Raw genomic sequence first — 23,433 nt, 5'->3', positions numbered from 1 at the left:
ACTGGGGATCGAAACCACAACCCGGGCATGTGCCCTGACCGGAAATCGAACCTGGATCTCCAGGATCATAGGTCCATGCTCAGTCGCTGAGCCATGCCTCCTGACTTTTTGCCTATGTTTTGATTTGCTTTTTCCCCCCCATGTATTCTTTTCAGTCTTGTCTTTTCTTTTTTTTTTTTTCACTTCTTATAGCCTATAAGCAAGATTAAGAGGCCTTCAATGTTAGGATTAAAATAATAAATATGAACACATTGGGGCAGTGATATTTTAAAACTTACTACTTTCTTAAAATTTTATTTCATAGATGACCTAACTTATAGACCTGCTATCGCTATCATAGCTCATTGAACCCCACCAGCAACATTTTTAGAGTATTTGAGAATAGCGTGGGTCGCTTGTATGAAGACATACGGTGAATAAGGAGCAAAGTGTTTTTGGAGAATGGCAGGTATTTGTTTTCTACAGTGGAATCCTTGTGTTAGGGAAACCATGAGATCAGTTTGGAGATAATTGATTATTTCATGAACTGGGTAAGTTGAGATTGCAAAAGTTGGTGCTATGGGGAGGATGGGGCAGATAGTAATTGATAGAAGTTCTCTAATTACAATGTCAGGCTTTGCCATGATGGTGATAGAGTGATCATACTGTCTGTGGGACAATGCCAATTTAGGTCTGTTTTCCTATGTTACAGTGCCCTACTTGACTCAAAAATATGCCCTTTTATTCTCCAAAGACTTGGATAATAGGTGATATGATTTTTCTGTTAATAGCAAACTAGTGAAGATCATGTATTTGGCTGCTGTTAATGGTTTTCCTGTAGAGAAAACATGGATCATTAGCCAAGATTATTATTATTTACCTTCATATACTGAAGAAAAAGTATGTTGAAAACGGAAACCTTATGCCAGCCTTAAGATTTTGAAGGTCTGTTAAAATCAGAATGCTACTCTTTACTGGATTAGCTATGGTATGAGGGAAACATATTTTATATGCTCCTGATTTAGATTTTACTCATTCATTCAGGTTAGAACATTCCTCAGTAACTTCTTTCTCTGTGGCTGCCTCCTCCCAAATCACTTGTCTACTATCTCACAATTTAGTCAGGTACTATCTCCTTTTGTAGACAAGGAAACATATGCCCAGAGAGGAAATAACTTGTTTGAGGACACCATTATATGAAGAATTATTTATTTTTTAAGAAAATACTTCTATAACTTTGGGTATATTACTAGAAGATGCATTTCATTTTTAAGATCAGTAAAAACATTATTTCACCATAATTCACTTGATCTGTAATCCACAAATGGTTGCACATTTTGTCCAACAGTTTATTTTTTTTTAAAGGCTAACCATTACGAAGTATGCTTACATTTAAAGATTTATTTTTAATGTAAAAAAGTTCTTTGAGTTTTGTTGTTAGAGTTTAAATTAAATTTAACTTACTTGTTTTTTGTTACTCTACATTTTCATTAGCTAAGTGAAAACTAATTGTCAGAATCATATTATGTGTATCTATACATACAATATATTACCTTAAAATTGAAGGGTGGTCTTTGTTGTGATAACCTTAGCTACTATATATAAACTTCAGAAAACTTTAAATTCTGACTGATTATTGTTCAAAGATTTTAGAATAATGTGTTAAAATTTTAATATATCCGCATGTAATATAAGATTTAATTACAAATGAATAAGGTGGTGATAAATTAAAATTTTATTTTTAAATTAAATGTATTGGGATAACATTGGTTAATAACATTATATAAATTTCAGATGTGTAACTTTATAATAAGACATTGGTATACTTTGTTGTGTGATCACCACCTGAAGCCTAGTCTCCTTTCACCATATATTTGACACCTTTTATTCTTTTTGCCTCCCCCAACCCTCCCATACCCCTTCCCTTCTAGTTACCACCATTCTGCTGTCTGTATCTATGAGTTTGTTTTTATGTTTATTAAAACTTCATGTGGGAAAAAGTCATGTATCAAATTTAAGAGAGGGAGTAAAGAAAAAAAAGATAGAAATTTAATTTTTGTAAATTAAGATAATAAGCTCATAATGACATTCCTAGCAATAAATATTGTAAGTTCTCAAAATTACATTTAAAAAAATGTTTGTGGCCCTAGCCAGTTGGGCTTAGTGGTTAGAGAGTCAGCCTGCAGATTGAAGGGTCCTGGGTTCGATTCCGGCCAAGGGCATGTACCTCATTTACAGGCTCGATCCCCATGCGGGAGGCAACCAATCGATGTATCTCTTTCACATCGATGTGTCTCTCTCTCTATCTCTCTCCTTTCTACTCTCTCTGAAAAGCAATGGAAAAAATATCCTTGGGTGAAGATTAAAAAACATTTTTTTGTGATTTTATGATACAGTATTGCTCTTCATTTACTGAGTGAACCAGTTAGGGATGAAAGAGGACAGACGTTACTACCACCAAAACCCATTTAATTTTCTCCCGGACCACATATATCCTAAGTACCCAGACGTAGTTCATATGATCTTTCTATCACACCTACATTCTTAATTTTTGCTACTTTGTGCTTGCTCTTTTCTGTTTTGCTTGATCAGTCCAGCTAGGTATTTACCAAAATTTGTTAATATTCCCAGAGAATCAGATTTTGGCTTTGCTAATTTTCCTTACTGCTTTCTATTCCATTTTTTTTTTGCTCTTTAATGTTTCCTTCCTCCTACTTACCTTGTGTTTACTTTGCTCTTCTTTTTCTAGCTTCTTAATGTAGCACCTTAGGTAATTGATTTTATACCTTCTTTTCTAATATAAACATTTAAAGCTGTAAATTATACTGTTAAACGTGTCTGCATCCCACAAATTCTCCTATATTGTATTTTCATTGTCATTTAGTTTAAAATTAAAAAAATTTTTATTGTAATTGCTTACTGGTTCATGAATTATTTATATTTTTATTTATTTTTTGTATATTTGGTATTTTTTCTAGATTTTTTTTCTTTTTATTGAATTCTAATTTAATTCTGCTGTGGCCAGATAAACATATTTTGTGTGATTTTACTTACGAATTGACCCTTTGGTCATCATGAAATATCAGTTTTTATTTTGGGTGGTACTCTTAGTTTCTGAAGCCTAGTTTATCTGATTTTCTGTATTCATTCTAGCCTTCCTGTGTTTACTGTTTACATGATATATCTATTTTTAGCCATTTACTTTCAACCTATCTGTGGCTGTATATTTAAAGAAAATATCTCGAAGACAGCATCTAGTTGTCTTTTTAATTCATTTGGACAAGCTCTGCTTTTTAATTATTTAGTTCATTAATACTTAATGTATTTATTGATATGTTTGGATTTAAGTCTATGATTTTATTTGTTTTATTTTTGAGCCTCTGTTTTGGGTTTTTGTTTGTTTGTCCTTAACAGCCTCTTTTTGGATTAATGAATATTTTAAAGAATTCTCTTTAGTTCATTTTTTGGATTTTAAGCTATACTTATTTGCATTTTTGTCCTGACGTGGTTGCTCTAAGGATTTCATATATGCCCTTATCATTTAAATGTATTTAGAGTTACTGTTTCATCATCCTGATGAAATGTAGAAACCTTGTAACTGTATAGGTTCTTACCTGCCCCATACTTTATTCTATAGAGGTTGTATATATATTATATCTACCTTCATTATAACCCTTCAGTAAGACATTGTAAATTTTACTTTAAATATAAATACATATGTATTTAAATAATTTAAGGGAAGTAGTTTTTTTGGTTTCTTTTTACCATTTCTCGTAGCGTTCATTCCTTCTTAAAAATTAAAGTCTCCCTTTGTTACCATTTTCTTCAGCTTGAAGAGTTTATTTTGGTATGTATTATAATGCAGATCTATTATTGATTATTACGTTTTTCTTTTCCTTTATCTAAAAAGTGTCTTTACTTTACTTTAACTTTTGAGACATATTTTTGCTGGTTATAAATTTTTTTGTTTTTTTTTTACCATGGTAAGAATTTTGTTCCACTGTTTTCTGATCTCCATTGTTTCTTTTTTTTTTGACATCTTTATTGATTTCAGAGAGAGAAAAGGAGAGGGAGAGAGAGAGAGATAGAAACATCAATGAGGAGAGAGTCATTGATCAAACCCACAACCTGGGCATGTGCCCCGACCGGGTATCGAACCCCGATGGCCTGGATCCTAGGTTGAAGCTCAACCACTGAGCCACACCCGGCTGGGCTCCATTGTTTCTGATGAGAAGCCAGCAGTTATTCATCATTGCTCTTCAGCCTGTAATGTGTTGTTTTGTTTTATATTTCTTGAATACTTTCAAGACACCTTTTTACTTTTTGTTTCATCAGTTTAACTATGATGTTACTAGTCATGGTCTTCATATTTATCTTGGAGTTAAATAAACCTCTAGAATCTATACATTGTCTTTCACTAAATTTGGGGAAATTTTGACCACTACTTAAAATTTTTGCTTTCTGTCTCATCATTTTCTCTACTTCTGGGTTTAAATAGACGTGTTTGACACGTTTAAATATTATCACACAGATCCAAGAGGATCTGTTTTTCTTTTCTTATTAGCAATCAATTTCTTCTTACCTCTTCAGGTTAGATAAATTCAATTGATTTATTTTTAAGTACACAGATGTTTTTTTCTTTGTTGTTACCAATCTGCTTTAAATCTCATTGGGCATAATTATAATTTCAGATATTGTATGTTTTTAGTTACAGAATTTCTATGGTTTTTCTTCTAATTTTTCTGCTGATATTTTTTAGCTTTATATTCATTACAAGCATAGTTATACTTACTACTTTAAAATCTTTGCTTGCTATTTCCATCATCTGATTCATTTCAGGGTTGGCCTCCATTGACTGTTTTTTGTCTTGAGAATGGTTCCCATCTTTAATGTTTTATTGTATATCTAGTAATTTTTATCCTGGACATGATGAATGTCATGTTTTGAATACTCTGGATTCTGTTATATTCCTCTGAAGAATATTGATTTTTCTTTCGTCCCCTTGTTTGTTTTAGCAGAAAAATTAACTTAGTTAAATTAAAATCGTAAAAATCCTGTCTCCTGGGGGGCAGTTGATATTTTAGTTCAATTTTATTTTATCTTTAGCTATTTGAAGTCTGCCCTTTATATGTGCACAATGTAGGGTTCGGCCAGAGAGTTGAATAGAGTTTACATACAGAATTTTACGTCCTTCCTCGGACTCCTTTCCAAGGTTTCTCTTAAATTTCTTTGCAGTTGTTTCCCTTGGTGTTTCTTCTGTTTTTTCAGGCCAGAAGTTTTTTGTTGGAGTTATAGCTGTCCTGCATAGCACAGACTTGGGCTTTTCCTCAGAAAAGAAGCTGATAAAATGGGAAACTTTCTCATTGCTGTTTTCTTTTTCTAAGTGTTGGCTGCCTATAGAATCTGTCTTCTTTTGGTCACTATCCAGTACCTTCAGATAGTTGCTTTTTATAGTTATCTGCAAGATCATCAGTTTGATACAGGCTTTCTCATCAATACTGTGAGGCAGGACCTAAAGTTTTTACTTTTTTTTTTTTTAATCCTCACCCAAAGGATATTTTTTCCATTGCTTTTCCGAGAGTGAGTGAGTAAGAGAGAGAGAGAGAGAGAGAGAAACATCAATGCGAGAGGGACACATTGATTGGCTGCCCCCATACACACCCTGATGGGGCCAGGGATTGAGCCTCTGCAACTGAGGTACATGCCCTTGACTGGAGTCAAACCCAAGACCCTTCAGTCCATGGACTGATGCTCTGACCATGGAGCCAAACTGACTAGGGCTGAAGTTTGAAGTTTTTACTTTTTACAAGCATGTGGTACATCCTACCTAATACTCTCATTCATTTAATGCAAAGAATAGCTGGATTAGAGTAGAGGAATAGTTTTATTGTAACAATTAGAATAAGAAATAAAATTGACTTTATTTATATAGAAGTAGAGATTGTAGGGATAAGGAAGACTCTATACTTGAATATTAGATTAGATACATTTAGATTTGTTATATTATCTGAGGAGATTTGAGTAATTAAGACTTGATTTGAACCTTTAAGAGTTTTACTTGCAAACACATTTTACTAAACTTTAATTTCTATAAAGTTGACAACATATATATTCCTCATATATAATTTTAACTGAGAGTACTTAAAATAATCACATTTAGATGCTTGCTTCACATAGTTATTTAATTACTGAATCCACAACTGAAACTAAGCCGTTTTCTTTCAGATAATTTTTAAGGATATATTAATTTCATAATACAAAATATACACCAAATGTATTTAATAAAATCTACTTACTGTAGGTCCAGGTCAAGACCTCGTCTACGTTCCCATAGTCGAAGCAGTGAAAGGTCCAGTCACAGAAGAACCCGTAGTCGATCTCGAGATAGAGAACGACGTAAAGGCAGAGATAAGGAGAAAAGAGAAAGGGAGAAAGAGAAAGGCAAGGATAAAGAATCACACAACATCAAACGTGGGTAAGTTGCTTTTTCCATGGACGTTAAGTAAATCTTAAGCAGTGTTGACTCTGGTTCCATGGCAATGTTCAAACTAAATTTTCATTCTTGAAGGTTTTTTTATGTGGAACAAAGAGGAGCATATAATAGCGAAAGAAGAAGGGGTAAATCAAGATTGTTCTCTCAAATTTTTACTTTGTTTTCTATTCCTGTTTTTATTTTATACTTATGTAACAAATCTTAGAAACAAAAAATAAATAGCACTGTCAAAGCTTAGTATATCAGTAAAGGAAAATTTACATAATTCTTTGGGAAAGTTCTACTTCAGTTTTATTTATCATGAATCTGAATTTAAAATTTGGAGACTACTGATTGATTAAAGATGTCTATTACATTATTGTAAAGATGTTAAGGGAAATGAGTAAAGGTGAAACAAAGGTAATAAACAATTTGATTTACTATCGGTTAGGCCTTTTTTAACATACAATGGGGACTTGGTCATTATTAAGGTGTATGTGTATGTTAGAGTGAGTGCATGTCCATGCAAGACCCAGAATTTATTTTTTCTGGAATTGATATTATTGAAATAATTATTCTAGCTCTCCATTTGGAGGGTGAAATTCACTCATAACTGTTTATTAGAAGCTGTTAAAATGAAATAGTAAGTTTTGATTAGTAGCTTAAATTACAGCTTTTTATTTGTTTTATTCAAAACTGATACTGGAATCTTTTATTCTGTAAAGTAAAGTATCTTGGAATTTAACCCCTTTGGTCAATCTTTCAACACCTTACATATATTCACTTTAATACTTGAATCAAAAGTGTTTGTTTTTAATGTACCAGATTTCATTGTTAATTTGAAGAGTTTACCAGCATCGTGGATATAGTTTTTTGAGATCTTGATTCTATGAAGAATTAAGTATATTAAAAGATATGGATCTCTTCTCTAATCCTTTTCTTTTCCCAGTTGTCTCTGTGTTTATTTTTTATTTCCAGATTTACATTGATATTATATAAACCTGCCTAAATTGTTCACTTTTAAATGTTTGTTGAAATTATTAATAAATTTGTGGTGGGTTTTGGAAGAGGATAACATTATTATGTACCTTATCACCCCACAGCCATTAATACAAATTGAGTAGTTGTTGTTGCCTGGCTCAGCAGTTGAGTATCGACCTATGATCCAGGAGATTGTGGCTCGATTCCTGGTCAGGGCACATGCCCAGGTTGCGGGATCGATTCCCAGTGTTAGGTATGTAGGAGGCAGCCCATCAATGACTCTCTCTCTCCCTCTCCCTTCCTCTCTCTGAAATCAATAAAGATATATTTTTTTAAAAAACAATAAATTGAGTAGTTGTCATCCTGCAAAATTCTGAGTTCTGTCCTTTGAGTTTTAAGGATTGTTTAATGTTATAGGGAAGAGATAGGGTTGGAAATCTGGCTACAAGGATAGGGAGACTGAGTTAACCAGAGGTGGTAGAATGGAATGAGGATCAGAGAGAGTATGGGGGAAATCTGTTGTTAAGGGAGAAAGTTGAGAGGATGATAGATTTGAAGAGAAGATGTAGAGTAGGTTTCTGAAACTAGAAAATAGTGGACTAAAAGGGTGAATAAATTATGTCAACCAAGGAACTGCCTTTCCTCTCATTCCTTTTTTTCCCTTTTGATTTACACGTTAGATATATTACTTGACTATGAGAAGTATGACTATGATTTTTAGTGGTCAGTAAACTTTTGCTTTTCATCTCACCAACTTTTAATTTTTTAGAGTAATATTTGCACAGTTTTGTAAAATTGATGTTACATAAAGCATTATTTTGTGAATTTTAAAGGTAAGAAAAATTAGAGTGTGACTAAAAAATGGAGGTCAGGTGGTTTCAGGGAAGGTTCTCAATATGGTGATGGTGACATTAATCTTGGGGATCTGGGCCCGCTTTACAGGTTAGACTCTTTTTCCACTCAGAATTGATGGTGTTCAAGGGACTGATTCCTGGATAGCAAGTTCACAAAATCATAATGTTGTATTCATCATTATTTCTTACATCTCAGCAAAGGGAGTGAACAAGGTCCAAACAAGAGGGTTCAGTTGAAGGGTTCTGGGTACTGATGCCAAAAAGCTGTGAGTAGTCTTATTCGGTCATCTCCATAATTTTAGTAGACCATTGTACAGGGTGGTGCTATGTCAGGGTGCCCTCTCTCTTGATTAGTGCTGAGGACACACAAATTCATACCTTTTGGTATGACCTGAAGTCAGGATTTTGTGTGTGTGTGGGGGGGTGGTGTCAGTGTATATATTTAATATGGTAATATCTATATATGTACAGATACAGCTGCTTTGCTCCAAAAATAATTTATCCTTTTTAAAAACCTTGTGTTTATTTCCTAAACCCAAGTTTTAAGCCATTCAGGGCAGAAAATATGTCTTATACTCTTTTGTATTAGTCAGAGTACTTAATGTACATGTTAGTTGTTAATAAATATTTATTAGTTATTCATCGGATATGCTCATTCATTCATTTGTTCACATGTTGAGTCAGCAGTATTTAAATGCCTTCTATTTGTCAAGTACTGTTAGATAATAGGTACATAATGCTAGGTGCATCCTACTTGAGGATTTCATGCAGGTGACATAAATAAACATACATAGAAGGGAAGATATATAAGTACAGTAACATCATATGAGTTAGGGTGCTTTGGCCATAAGTAACAAAACCAGGGACCACAAAATTTTTTGTATAGGGCTAGATAGTAAATAATTTAGGCTTTCTGGGCCACATGTCTCTATTGCAGGTATTGAACTCTGCCCTTTTAGCACAAAAACAGTCATAGATAATACTAAATGAACATCATGGCTGTGTTCCAATAAAACCTATTTACAAAAATAGACAGTTGGCTAGATTTGGCCCAAGGGTTGTAGTTTGTCAACATCTGGTTTAAGCCATGAGTACACTTATTGTTAAAATAACGAAGAGTTTGGAGATAAGTTGATCCAGGCCCTTTTTATCCTTCCGACAGGCCAGTCTCAGCATGTTGGCTTCCATCTTCAGTCTTGACACATTCTGGTTGAAAGATAATTCCATGAACGTTAAGTTGGTTGATCTAGAGTAGTCAGTACATCAGAGCGGGGCTCAAAAGGAGAGACGTTTATACATTGAAGGAAGAAAGACAGGAAAGAATGTTGCATGCACAATGTACTTCATATGAAAAGCCTTGGAGGCAAGCAAGGTAGGTATGGCATATTTAAGGAACTGAAGTCTTATGGAGCTTGGTTTAGAGTAGAAGAGAAATAATGAGGAGAGATGATTATTGGAATATCTTATAAGTTATGTCAGCTAGTTTAGGGTTACTTCTAAAGGCAGTGAGAAGCCAATGAAGTTTCAGATAGAGTAGTGATATGATCATTACTATATGAGGTATGAACAAAATGCTTTACTTTCAGTGCACATAGTAATAATAAGCATCGAACATTTATTATTCCCATATTAGCTTTTCAGTAGATGGATACTGTTCTCAGAAATGTACCCATCAAGACTTCTGGAATATTTTGCTCAGACAGTTGAGTTTATACTTTTCTTTCTTTGGATAACTTTCTAAAGCTTTGTAATTTTAAGAGAGAGGTAAGAATTCCCCCCTGGACATACATATTCGTATCCTGACAACTGAAGTAGTTCTTTTTGGTGGGTATGGGAGGGGAATATATTTAAATAGAATTTCTTATACTGAAATGTAACTTCCACTAAATCAATTGTCTTTAAATCCTTCTGAGGATATGTATAGAAGCCACTGGGATAGCAGTGAATTTGGGCTTCAAATATAGCCCACAGCCTGTAGTTACCTATTTATGAAATCTTCCATTAAAATGTTGACTATGCAATGTAATTAGATATTAGGTATATCACAGCTATTTTAGGTATGTCTTTATAGACTAAAAATGCAGAAAGGATACCAACAGAGGCAACATATACTTTTGTTCATAGGAATTGCTACCTTTGAACATATACCTGATTTGAATAGTATATCTTTTTAAAAAGTGTGCTAAGGTGTTTGCATTTTGGGAAAGTTAAATTGCAAAAATTACAGTTTTTGCTCTTTTTAAGTTATTCACAGTTTTTTTCCTTACAGGACAAGTTATTCTCTTTGAGTCTTGATTTATTCTTCTGTTAAATGGGGATAAAGATATTTCAAAACTATAAGTATTAGAAGCAGTGTGCATAAGAAGTCCAGTACCATGTAGCAGTCATACTTTATAGATATATTAGTTATGGCTTTGCCCTTGCCAGTGTCCCAGTGTCTTCAGTTGTCGAGTTTCATGTAATAAATTCCTGTTGATGGGTTGTTTTTTTTTACCAAGTTCTTGGCAGAAGATGTTGTGATTTGGGAATGCTGGACCCTTGAGTTTTGACAGCAGTTACATACTCTTGGAGCCTGTCATATTTTTCCTTACCCCTTATTTCTTTATGCAGCAGGAAGTCATTTATGCTAATTTACCCCTATTTGCATATAGGTTATAGAGTTCTGTGGTGCAGTGTGTGCTTAGAACTCCTTTTAAGTGTCTGTTTGGATCAAAGCAGGGCTGTGTGATAGCTGTTGTCTGACACCAAGCTGTGTGGTGTTGTTTTCATTAAACATTTATCACACTTCGAATGTGACAGCAGGCAACTTTGTGCCAGGATAACATGTTTTCATGCAAAATTTATTGAAAAAGACGAGATTTTGTAAAGAGATCTTGTTGCCTTTCACCAGTGGCGAAGGGTAAATGTTTGGTTCGAAAGAAGTATACCTTTAACACATGTCATTGTAACATGCAAAAGAAGCTTCCTACTGTCAATTTTGTTAAGCAGGTAAACAAATACATCTATATATAAGTATGTGCACTGGATTTTTCTTGCTTTTTAAAATTAAGTTTTTACAGTTTCTCTGTGAATTGAATGACTACCATAACAGAGGCCTGTTATGTTGTTGGGTATTTTATATTGCAATGAAATTTACCACCCAATTTCCATTATATAGGTTTGAGTATTTGTCACTAGGTATTACTCTTGTTAAACAGAAACAATCTGTAATTTTCAACAAGGTGAGGTCAGGAAAGGGAATCTAACATAAAAAGAATATTCAGCAAAAACAGGAGACATGGGTTTCATAAGTTCTCCCCAGGTCACTACCTTTCTCTTATTTATTGTATCAGTACATTTTAATTATCCCAGAGTTTGCCTGCTGGGATTTGATTTGAATTATGCCTGATAGAGCCCTACATGGCATGAGTTTTAGGCTCATTCTTTCTTTTCGTGGTTGCCTTGCTGTGAAAGGCTTTGGAATGAGAGAAGGTACTTTTATTTTCCTTTTTCATTCTACAGGAGGCTGTGGAATTTCAGTTACATGAAGAAGTTAGTGAGAGAATGAAAGTAGTCTCATGCTGGACTTTTTAGTAAGTTTTATCATATGGACTATCAGAAATTTGGTGAGACCCTTTTTAAGAAGTATTACAAAAATTATGTTGGAATTAATGGAGAGAAGTGAGTTGTGGGTAAAGGAAACTTTGTCTTAGGAACCATATAGATGCCACATAAACCTTCAGATTCTGACTCATTGTGCTTTGGAGCTATTCAAGGATGATTTTTTAAAAAGGTAAAATCATGACTCATAAAATATACATAAACACATAGCAAAGGTATTATTTAACTCATTAATTAATAGTAGTTAGTGAGATGTTACAAGTAGCTCAAAGGAGAATGGACACACAAGTAGGCCCCCAGGAATATGGGACACAAGATTGCTTAATAGATCAAAGTTGACTTCTTCCACATGGGGAAGGAAATCAGTTACAGCTCCACTGGACAGAAGGAATTTGCTTATCTATAGAAAAGAATCACTTGCATTGCTATCAGTGATCCGTAATTTGTGGAATTTAAAAATATCTCAGACACAGGAAGGTGGAAAGGTTGAGATAACTTGGAAAGGCATCCTGGACAGGACTCCCAGTAATCTTTGTTCATCTCAATCATTTAAAAATTTTTCCAGCAGAGTAAGTCTTTTTGACCCTTAAATTTAAGGGTCAAATGGGGATAATGATCATTGAGAAGTTGTAAATACTAGAAGCAGTGTTTGTAACTAGGATATCAATAAATGGTAGGTTTTTTTTATTTTATTAGTAACACCAACTTAATGATTGATTCTGTGACTACCAGCTTCTCAGCTGTCATTCTTTTTTTTCTTTCTTCTGCATCTTTTTAAAGGCAATTCCCTCAGTCTGAAATGGCCTTTCTTCACCTCTTCTGCCATTTCCATTTATCTTTTTGGGCTCACTTTCAATGTCACTTCATGAAGTATTCCCTACCCCTCACAAGTGTGCCCTGCAGTTAGTGCCCATAGTATCTATACCTAATCTGAATAGAAAACTTTGTAACTGTAAAATTTTGTAATTTCCGGATTATATACATCTTGTTTGTCTTATTCAATATTGTATTTACTTGGATCATAACAAGTCATAACAAGTACTCAAATACTTGTAGGATAAATAAATAAATAAATAAATGATGGTTGTTTCTAGATAATAAAGTCCAGCTTTTAAGCATTTAAAAATGATAAAACTGAATTTTTGTATTAGGAAAATAACCAACTTTTTTCTACTGTTCATGCCTGGTTTAAGTGTGAATGTGCACACACATATACATACACCACCTCCATCAGCGTCTCCAAACTACTTTTTTTAAAAGTCTGCATAACTTCCATTATCTTTTTTTGTACCTTAAATGTTATCAAGCATGATACAAATTAATATCATTTAGCATCAGCTGTTTAAAAAAATGAATGTCATTTTTAGGATTTATATTTTAAATACTGATTAAAATTCCAGTCCTCATGGATGACTCTTCATGCCTAGTCTAATTTATTTCAGGATCTTAATTTATATCACCTACTGTGTTGATTTGGTACATGGTTACAGGGCAAATTACTAGACTTAAATATACTATTCCACAGAGATCTTTTTCTGAAGACCTTGGTTTTTGCCTTCAGTTAGGTTATGTATAGCTTTTGTAAGCTAAAATTTCTGTACTATTGTTAAAGGAATGTAGAGGGAATAAACTCAGGGTGCCAGCCCAAGTCTTTTCTTCCTAAATAAACAAGCAGCTTCTCTAAAAGCTAAGCCGTTGCTTATAATTACTTGTTAGAGTTCTAATTTTTAACTCATTGTAAAGCACCTTGAGTATCTCAGATATGAATGATGCTAATCCAATAGAAACAATCTGTTCAGTCTTTAAAAAAAACCTAGTTTAATTTCTCACAGGCTTTCGTCCCAGTGTGGTGATCACTGGTGTGGCATCTTCAAAATAGAATAGATTGGAATAAACCATAATATATGGTTGACATGTTAGACAAATCTTGGTCAGCACAATAGAGAAGCAGAAGCGTAACCTTCTTTGATTAAACAGCAGAGATTGGGAAATAGATTATCTACATGATGATCTATTTTTATATCCTAATGTCATATTTCAGATAAGTTTAAAGTGGCTACTTTAAATGTTTTTAATATCCTAGTAAATGGAGTGTGTATAGCCAGATGATAGGAATAACATATGTTTCTTTGGATAGATGTAGTTATGGGGCACACTTTTCCACTAAAACAGAGTAAGTTGTAATACATTCCATTCGTCTAGGTGTTGTTAACATATCTTAGATTTCAAGGCACTGAAAGTTATAAAAAGAAAAACTCCAGATGGTGTCATTGAGGTTAATGCTTTTCATTTTAGTGCTAAGGATATTGTCCTTGGGTTCTGAGATTGCATATTGGGATGAATTTTAGTTAGAGATTGGACCTTGTGGGTATAAACACAAAGCACTTTCTAAATGCTGTTACATATGTGATCACTAACACTGCAGGTGCAGTTAGGGAACTGCAGCAATGAATGCTGCTGTTTTAATTCTTTCTGAACTCCTAGAGGGGATTTTGAAATGGCAGCCTTCGGCCCCTATGGATATGCCAGCCTGTGACAGGCCACCTGGAAGTAGATCATGAAAATCAATTTGGTTGTCATGTTGCAGTTTTAGCTTCTTTTTCATAAGTAAGAAAGATAAAAGAAGGCATTCCACATTAGAAAAAGAAAATAGTCGATATTGAATTTTAAAAAGTAATGTGTCTTTGTAATAAGCCAGAGGTAAAACATATATTGTGACTACTCAGAAATTAAATCCACTCAAGAAAAATGATGAAAGACAAGGGTATAAGAAAATTTTTTTTATCATTCAAAGCTGTCTAGACAGAGAAGAGTAATGCTTTTGTGTAAATACACAAAGAGAATTGCTCAAATTGTAACTAATTATTAGATTATTTACTCTTTAAGTTAGGGATGGGGACCCTTTTTTCTGTCATTTGGATATTTATAACATCATTTGTGGGCCATACGAAATTATCAACTTAAAATTAGCTATGAAAAAAGCTCCTAGATTTATTGAATTTCCAGTCCCACCTCTGATTGCCTTGGCAGGGCCAGACCAAATGATTGGGCGAGCTGTATACGGCCCACGGGCCAGACGTTCCCCACCCCTGCTTTAAATGAAGATCTTTACATTTCATTCATAAATCAGTAGTATTTGGTCCAGTAAATTTGGAGCTGCAAAGCTAATTTGAAAAATTGTCAAGGCTTAAACTAAACCCAAAGGAATTATACTGATATCACATCACAAGACGTATACTTCTGAAGCCAACAAAGCAGTGTCTGCTTAAAATATTTGCCATTGATACTGTTTTTAGAAATTTGCATATTCTTTTTTTCTATATTGTTTTTTTCTATGTCAGATTTATTGAGATATAAATTATATGCAGTAAAATTTATTTCTTAGATATATAATTCTATGAGTTTTGACAAACTGTGGTCATGTAATTCATCACAGTCAAAATAGGTAAAGTATTTCTGTCACTCAAAAAAGTTTCCTCACACTCCATGTGCATCTCCTTCCCCCACTGCCAACCCTTGTCCAACTGAAAAGTTTTACCTATCTCAGTATCATATAAATGTAATCATACAGTATGTAGCTTTGTATATATAGCCTCTTTCACTTAGCATAGGGCTTTTGAGATAAGTTTAGGCTGTTCATGTATCAGTTTGTTCCTTTATATTGTTAAGTAATAATCCTTTATTATCCATTTACCAGTTTAAGAGTTAAAGAGTATATTTTTTTATTCTATACTGTAGAAGAGTTTGTGTAATTTTTGTTATTTCTTCCTTAAATGTTTGGTGTAATTCACAAATGAAGCCACTTAAAGATTATTTTGTGGATTTAATTTTTTGATAGTTAACTTTTCTAATGATAGGACCTATCAGATTTCTATTTCTTTTTGTGTTGGTTTTGGTAAGTTGTATTTTTTTTCCCTGGGGTAGCACTCGGTATTTTAAATATTATTTCCTCAGCCATTCATGTTGGTGCATAGTAGTATTTCATCATGGCTTTAATTTGAATCTATAATGCTAATAATGTTGAACATTTTTACATGCTTATTTGCATATAAGCATATAATTGTTCAGCTGTTTTGCCCATTTTAAAATTAGGTTGTGTTTTCTTACTGGTGGTTTGCGAGGTCTCTATATTCTGCATGCAAGTCCTTTGTTGACTGTGTGATTTGAAAGTGTGATGTTGAGCCCTAGCTGGTATGGCTCAGTTGTTCTGGCATCGTCCCATGCACCACAAGCTTGTTGGTTCCATTCCAGATGATGGCACATATCCTGGCTTTGGGCTCGATCCCTGGTAGGGGGTGTGCAGGAGGCAGCCCATCTATGTTTTGCTCTCACATCCATGTTTCTCTAGTCCTGACTCTTCTACTAACTTTCATGTTACTTCGGGCTGGTCACTTCACATCTCTGTTCTTATTCTTTACCAGTAAAATGAGAGGGATGGAGTAAATGGTGTCTGAATTCTCTTTTTGGGATGGAGGGTTAGCTCACCTGTCTTGAATGAAGAAGTGCATAATATTCTGGGGTTGAAGGGAAGGGAGGTGTCTTAGGATGATAGCTTATAAATTATTAGGTCCTCACATTAAGTTAATTACCCTGATTCGTAGTCTCTACCTTTTCCACATGCAAGGATATTGGTGACTGAATATAGCCTAGGTATTACCACCTAAGGATGACCTCTCTCCCTTCTGTCACTCATTCATGAAATATGCATTAAATGCCTACTGTGCCAAGCCCTGAGCTGGGCCTTGGAGAGCTCATAGTGATCAATACCAGTTATGATGCCTGACTCTATGGAGCTTATATTACAGTGGAGGAGGAAATAACATGGCAACTATGATACTACATAAATGAATATAAAATTTCAGTCATGATAAATGCAGAAAATAAGGTTGCTTAATACTCTAAAAAGCCTATAATGGGGGCAGGGATTTGACTTGGGACAGTCAGGCAAACTTTCCTAAAGAAAGAAGGATGAGTAGGAATTAGTGAGGGAAGGAAGAAGAACATTAAGGCAGAGGAAACAACATCAACCATCACCAAAGGTCCCTAGATGGGCGGGAGACTAATATAAACAGTGACTGAAAGATTGTCAGAGTAGCTAGGATGGAAAGGAGGGGAGCACAGTATGAGATGTGGCCAGGGAAGCAGATAGGGGCTAGAATCTGCAGGGCCTGGTAAATGTGGTTAAGGATTTTGGTCTCTATCTTAAGAGTAACAGGATGCCTTTGAAGTGTTTTAATCTGATGGGTGTCATGATCAGATTAGTGTTTTGAAAAGATCACTCCAGCTGCAGTGTGGAAAACAGATTGCAGAGAATAAGAGTGGATGCAGAGAAACCAGATAAGTAGCACAGTAGTCTAGGAGAGATGTAATAGTAGCTTTGACCAAGGGGGTTTGGCTTTGGAGATACAGAAGTTGATAAATTTGAGACATATTTATGTCTTCAGTGATGGATTTGGTGTGGTAAAAAAGAGGAAGATATTAAGTATAGCCAGTAGTTTCCTTGTTTGCATTGTTGGAATGATGGTGATACTTTTTCACTGACTAAGGGTTATGTGAATAGAGAATATGGTGTGAGGGAGAGGATCGCAGCTTTTCTTTGGACTGTGGTGTTTGAGAAGCCTTTGGAACATTCAAGAGGACATAGGAGTAGGATAGAGGATATGTAGATGCAGAACTCAGGAGAGTTCTGGCCTGGAGTGTTGAGTTTGCAATTCCTTTTTAATTTTAACTCTTTAGATATTTTGCTTGCATTTTGATAACTATAGAGACCTATAAAGGGGAGACTGTAGGGACCAAAGCATTATTTTCTATATGACAAGATTAAATCACAATGACTGCTGGATCTGACCTGTGGGCCATAGCAAAGATAAATAAATTGTGCCATGGATTACTATGGATGCTGTTAAAATGTGTCTGTCACTATTATAGTTACTGGAGATTGCAGAGATAAGTAAGACATAGTCTTTGATCTCAAGAAACTTCTATCTAGTTTGGAAGTCAGAGACGTAGAAAGATGGTAACATCGTAGCATGAGTGCTGTTACAGAGAGATGCTCACTACACCAGGGGAGCGCAGCAGAGGGATGCTTAACCCAAAGTGAGTCAGTCAGGGAAGACTTTCTAAAGGTGTTGATACTTAAGCCTTCCGAAAAAACATGGAAGAGGATGTAGGAAGGAGATTGAAAAACAAAAGGATTGAGGCAAAAAGGATCATAGAATATTTGGGAAACCACTCTTACTCTTTCTGGGGTGTGTGTGAAATTACTATTTTATTGTCAGATAGAAAATACAGAAGGTGCCTTCTGGAACAAGAGGCTGACATTGCGCTACTTGATTCTTTTTTCCTTACTGTTCCATTTCTGTCTTTTCCTTCCTGTTTCTCCCCTACCCTACTCTTTCCTCTCGTTTTCTGAATAGGTAATATTCAGTTCAAAATGGAACTTACATAAAGGAATATATATACAGTAAAGAGTTTTTCTTCACCTTGTCCCCCATTCACCTAGTTATTCTCCCTCACCTCCCCCAAATCCAGATAACCACATTTATTAGTTTCTTATACAGGGGTGGGCAAAAGTAAGTTTACAGCTGTAATACAAATAAAGAATACAATAATTAATAAATAATAATACAAGAATAAATCTGTTTCATGTACTCACAACTATAAATCTATTTTTGCCCACCCTTGCATATCCTTCTAGAGTTTCTTTAAGAAAAATTATAAGTAAATACAAATATATTTTTTAAAATTTATTCCTCTTGGGACCTTTAGTTCATTCTGGCTTTTTAAAAAATGAAGAAAGTGTTATAAGAGAATGTGCCAGAAGAATTTTGACTAGAAGGATTTTAAATTAGAGAAGCAATACTAAGGAGAATGGAGTCTTATGTTAAGTAATGTCGAGAGAGCAATGATGAAACCTTAGTTAAGGTAGTGGCAATGGAGAAGGAAAGGATGTTATCCAATTGGATCTTGGTCTTACTTAAGACTTGGGCTCAGAAACAAACCAGTTACTTACTACTAAACAATAGTGTGGAGACAATGAGGAGCGAGTTTGGATAAACTGTGAATGAATGGTGGGTGGAAGGAAGAGTGTAAATCAATGGGGAGTATCCATGAAATGAAGAAAAGAAGCTAACAGAGAAGCTAGGTGTAGCACAGTGATTAAATCTTATCCACTAGAGTCCTGTAGACCTGATTTTAAATCCAGCTCTTTCATTTACCAGCTATGTGATCTTGGGCAAGCCACTTAATCTCTCTAAGCCTTGGTTTCTTTGTCTGTAAAATGGCCATGGTAAATATAACTACCTCCGGGATTGCGTGAATAGAGGAGATAATGCCCGGAAAAGCTCTGTATCCGGTACTCACCTGGAAAGGTGAGTCATAGATTGGGAAGTTTGACCCTTTGAAGTGGGTGGTGGTGGTGAGAAACCAGTAGAGAGCGGAAGGTGGTTACCCCAGAGTAGAGGAGGACAGGAACTGCTCATTCATACTTACGTGGATTATCTGCCAGCAGTTGATCTGGAAATGCCATGTGAGTTCTTTGGGCCTTATTCTATCCATCCATACTGTAATACTAAGTTGAACTAAATGATAAGGTCCTTACAACTCTGCTCTTCTTACGCCATACCTAGCCGTCTGTGAACTCTAAAACCATATGTGTCATCTCTGTTACAGAGTTCAGAACAAAAACTAAAATTCTTTCAGATGCTATTAATTTCTTGATTTAGATTTATTGTAGGGAAACACCTAGAGTTTTACCTCTGTTATACATTTAACTTTGTTTCTCTGTGGCTTTTTCCTTAAATAATCTTATTTTGATCATAAAAGATACTTTTTTCTTTTTTTTCAATAACCACCTTGTAAAAAGACTATTGTTTGCCTTGGCCCTTTTAATCTGTCCATGAGGAATTCAAGCCGAATGATAGGGAGCTGTGAAAATCCAGTTAGTGTGAGCTGTAATCTTTTTTGCTGGCTTTAAATAGTAAGAGTACCATGCAGACACCCTGCAGATAACTGAATCAAAACATTCAGTAATCACCTAAACATGGATTCTGCCTTTGCTCTTGTGGAACTACAGTAGAAATCACTAATGATCATTTACTTTTAGAAAAACATTCTGTCCTGATATCAAATAAAATCAGGGTTAGATATTAAAAGCTGTATTTCACTGGTAAGCAACCCAGTGTTTGTAGAAAGCATTGATTTCTGAAAATTTGATATTTTCCAGCATTTATAATGTACTCTGACTATTATAGAGTCAGGAAAACATCTTTATAGAAAGAGAATATTTATAAGTCTCTAACCTTTCAGTCATCTACTTCAGATATCACTAAAGGAAAACAAGGAACTGTTAAGATAATCAGACTTTTGAAGTACAATAAAAGATCAGAAGAAAGTATGCTGCCTCTCTTTCTTATAAAAGAAACCGGTTTCACTAATGCAGTTTATTGAATTTAGGTAGCAAAATATTCTCTAATAACTTTGTCAAATCGTGCTCTATTTTCTAGGTTTATAAGCTGCTTTCTTTTTTTTTTTTTAAGTTAAAAGATGGATCTCTCATCCATTAGATTCTGCATTAGAGTGATGAGAAACACAGCGTGCAGTACGCTGATGCTGCCTCCTAATTTCATTAGCTTTCCATTTTCTAATACTGATGTTGATAATATTCTGGTGAAGTTTATAAAATAAAATAGGCTATTTGTTGAAACCAATATCCTAGTGTTGCTGGCATGATTCATGCTACGTTAGGAGTTCATAAGTCATTAGCAATCTTCTATGTTCAGTGTATTGTTTTGAACAGCAAACTTGAACTCCTTTGTTTTGAAAGATGCATAGGGCCTAATCCAGAACAAAGGTTTCATAAAGTAGATACTTTTCCTATGCTTATCGCTTTACCTCAGGCAATTTTATAGAGTTCAACATACTAGTCCTTCAAAATAGGAAAGTCCACTTTTCATCAAAAATATAGATTCTAAGGACTGTGGTTGCCAGTCCACGTTCTCAATACTTAGTTTTTATGTAAACTTTTTATTTATTATAGAAATACTGAAATATAAAAAAAGCACAAGATATAATAAGCCTAATTTTTCCATCCTTCACTTTGCAATACATTGTTTTAGACATGCTATATATAAGTAGTTTTGAAAAACTATTATTACTGTATTGCCTGTGTCTCCATGAGAGCTCTGAAAGTCATTGCTGTTTTAGTGGACTATAAGTCTGGGTGTGTGTTTAGATGAACAGTAAATAATATTAAGAGGGATGTTCTAAATTCAACATTTTAAGAACAGTTGTAATCTCATTGACGTACAATGTACTCTGTACATTGTGTAAAACATTCTGACCAACAGTCATCTGTGGGTGACTATCCAGGCATTTGCTAATAATGATAACATTATTTACCACTCATTTTACCTCCATCTTTTTCTTTGAAAGTATCTTTGCCTCTGTTCTTTCTAAGCCACCCACTCCTCTAGTCACATTTTAAAAAGTTAACAAGCTTTTTATCATCACCAGCTTTACCCCAAATTATATCTTCTTAGCATACATACACTTAGAGACCAAGAAAAAACCCCAAATTTTCACATACTGTAATTTTAAAATTTTGATAAGATTTAAAATATAACAATAATTATTTATTTTCTTCTGATGTCTGAATGGAGTGATACCTTCATTGATGCAGACCAAGCTATCATCATTTTCCGCCTGAGGTATAGCTTAGCTTCATAATTGTTCTTCTTACTTTCACTCCTGCCCTCTACCCCCAACTGTTATTCACACAGCAACCAGAGGGATCTCTTAAAAATGTAAGTCAGTGGTTAGAGCATCAGCCTGTGGACTGAAGGGTTGCAGGTGTGATCCCTGGCCCTGGTGGGGCACGTGTGGGGGGCAACCAATTGATGTATCTCTCTCACATCGATGTTTCTGTCTCCCAATCCCTTCCACACTCTGAAAAGCAATGGAAAAAATTTCCTTGGGTGAGGATTAAAAAAAAAAGTAAGTCATGTTATGTCACCCATCTCCATAAAGCTTTAGTGACTTATTGAATTATTTGCCTTGAAATCCAAGTCAAATAGGCTCATATACTCCAGCTTATCTCCTACCACTCTATGTTCTAGCCACCCTGTTCTTTCCATCCTGTCCGTCTTTGCAGTTGCTATTGCCTTTGTCTGGAATGCTTCCTCCAGGATTTTTTGTTTGTTTTATATGGCTTCTTATTCTCATTACTTAGGTCCTTAGTTCAAATGTAATCTTTTAAAAGAGGTCTTTCCTGAACACCCAACCTAAATTAGCTTTCTTTCCACCCCATTACTGTATACCCAATTTATATACTTCAGAGTACTTATCACAGTGTGTAATCACCTTGTTAGTACTCCCACTAGAATATAAGCTTCAAAAGGGCAGGGTCCTTGTTCACTGCTGTATTCTCAGTGCTTACAACAGTACTTCACACATAAAAGGTGCTTTAGTAAGACTTATGCATAAATGAGTTAAATGACTAACTAATATGTTACTTGAATTTAAAGCTCAGGTTTCTTCAGTGGGTTAACTATAACTTTCATTTTTAATACAATTTTTAATTAAAAATTTTATAGGCATATGCTTTGTAAAATTTTTTAGTAATTTTAGAATGTGTTAAGTGAAAACTCTTCACTCTCCCTCACAGTCCTTCATCTTGTTCCTCAGAATTAGCCACTGTTAACATTTACATGCACAATTTATTTATAACAACATACAATTTATTACATTGGTGAGATTATGATGTCCAGACTTCTGCAAATTGCTTCTTATAGTAATGGTAACTCTTGAGTACTAAGGCCAGATGCTTTCAGTTTTGAATCACAAACATTTCTTTGTTTTAAAAAATAGATGGTTAAATCCCTATTCTAAAACTAAAACCTTTCTCAAAAAATTAAAATAAAATAAAACTAAAACCTTTCTCATTTCTTCTGTATAAGTGTGGTGAATTTTGAAGTTTAGAAGGAAATTATCAAGGCTCCTGTAGCAATGCAGGCAAGATATAAAGTAAATAATTAGAACTGGAGTCTCCCCTCCCTCCCCAGTTTACATGGGAGTAACTCTAATTGATTATAAAATTTGAAAGTAGTTTTCACCAAATATTCCTTGCATCAAAAGTTACCAGTTATGCTGAGTGGTAACTACTAAATTATAAATGATCTGGCCTATCCCATGAACCTTTAACTAGTACTTGAAATGTAATTATTTCTATAAATAAGATGTGAAAGCATATGGTCCACTGAGTGGCTGGTCATCAGAGTTTATTTTGAGAGAAGAGTATCAAAACTAACTTAGTTTTTAAAACTGAAAAAGAACAAAAGACATGTGTGTGTTTTTTATCTTGGAGAGATTTTAAGAAGTGTCCTTTCTGACTTAGTGAATGTCTTCAATTTCTGTGATAATAGAAATACACTTTTTATTTTTAACCAGATAACTTGCCTATGACATATTTTCTTCTTTTTCCTTGACTTAGAGGAAGAAAATAAAGAATTCCCTAACATGTCTTCGAATTTTTTTCAGATTATGTTTTTA

The 23,433-nt window shown here is 34.4% G+C and overlaps 1 protein-coding gene across 1 annotated transcript in view; it reads left to right on the top strand.

The window, feature by feature from the left end:
• Nucleotides 1–23,433, top strand: part of RSRC1 (arginine and serine rich coiled-coil 1) — a 282,043-nt gene that overhangs the window by 71,620 nt on the left and 186,990 nt on the right. The window contains exon 4 of the mRNA XM_087818356.1: nucleotides 6,281–6,454. Coding sequence (XP_087674482.1) covers nucleotides 6,281–6,454 — 174 coding nt within the window. The remainder of the gene's footprint in view (nucleotides 1–6,280; nucleotides 6,455–23,433) is intronic.

This window comes from Miniopterus natalensis, chromosome 6, assembly GCF_054644295.1.
Source record: "Miniopterus natalensis isolate mMinNat1 chromosome 6, mMinNat1.hap1, whole genome shotgun sequence".
NCBI classification, from domain to species: domain Eukaryota; kingdom Metazoa; phylum Chordata; class Mammalia; order Chiroptera; family Miniopteridae; genus Miniopterus; species Miniopterus natalensis.
Note: the sequence above shows the minus strand (reverse complement) of the source record. Positions and strands in the feature narration are given on the sequence as shown.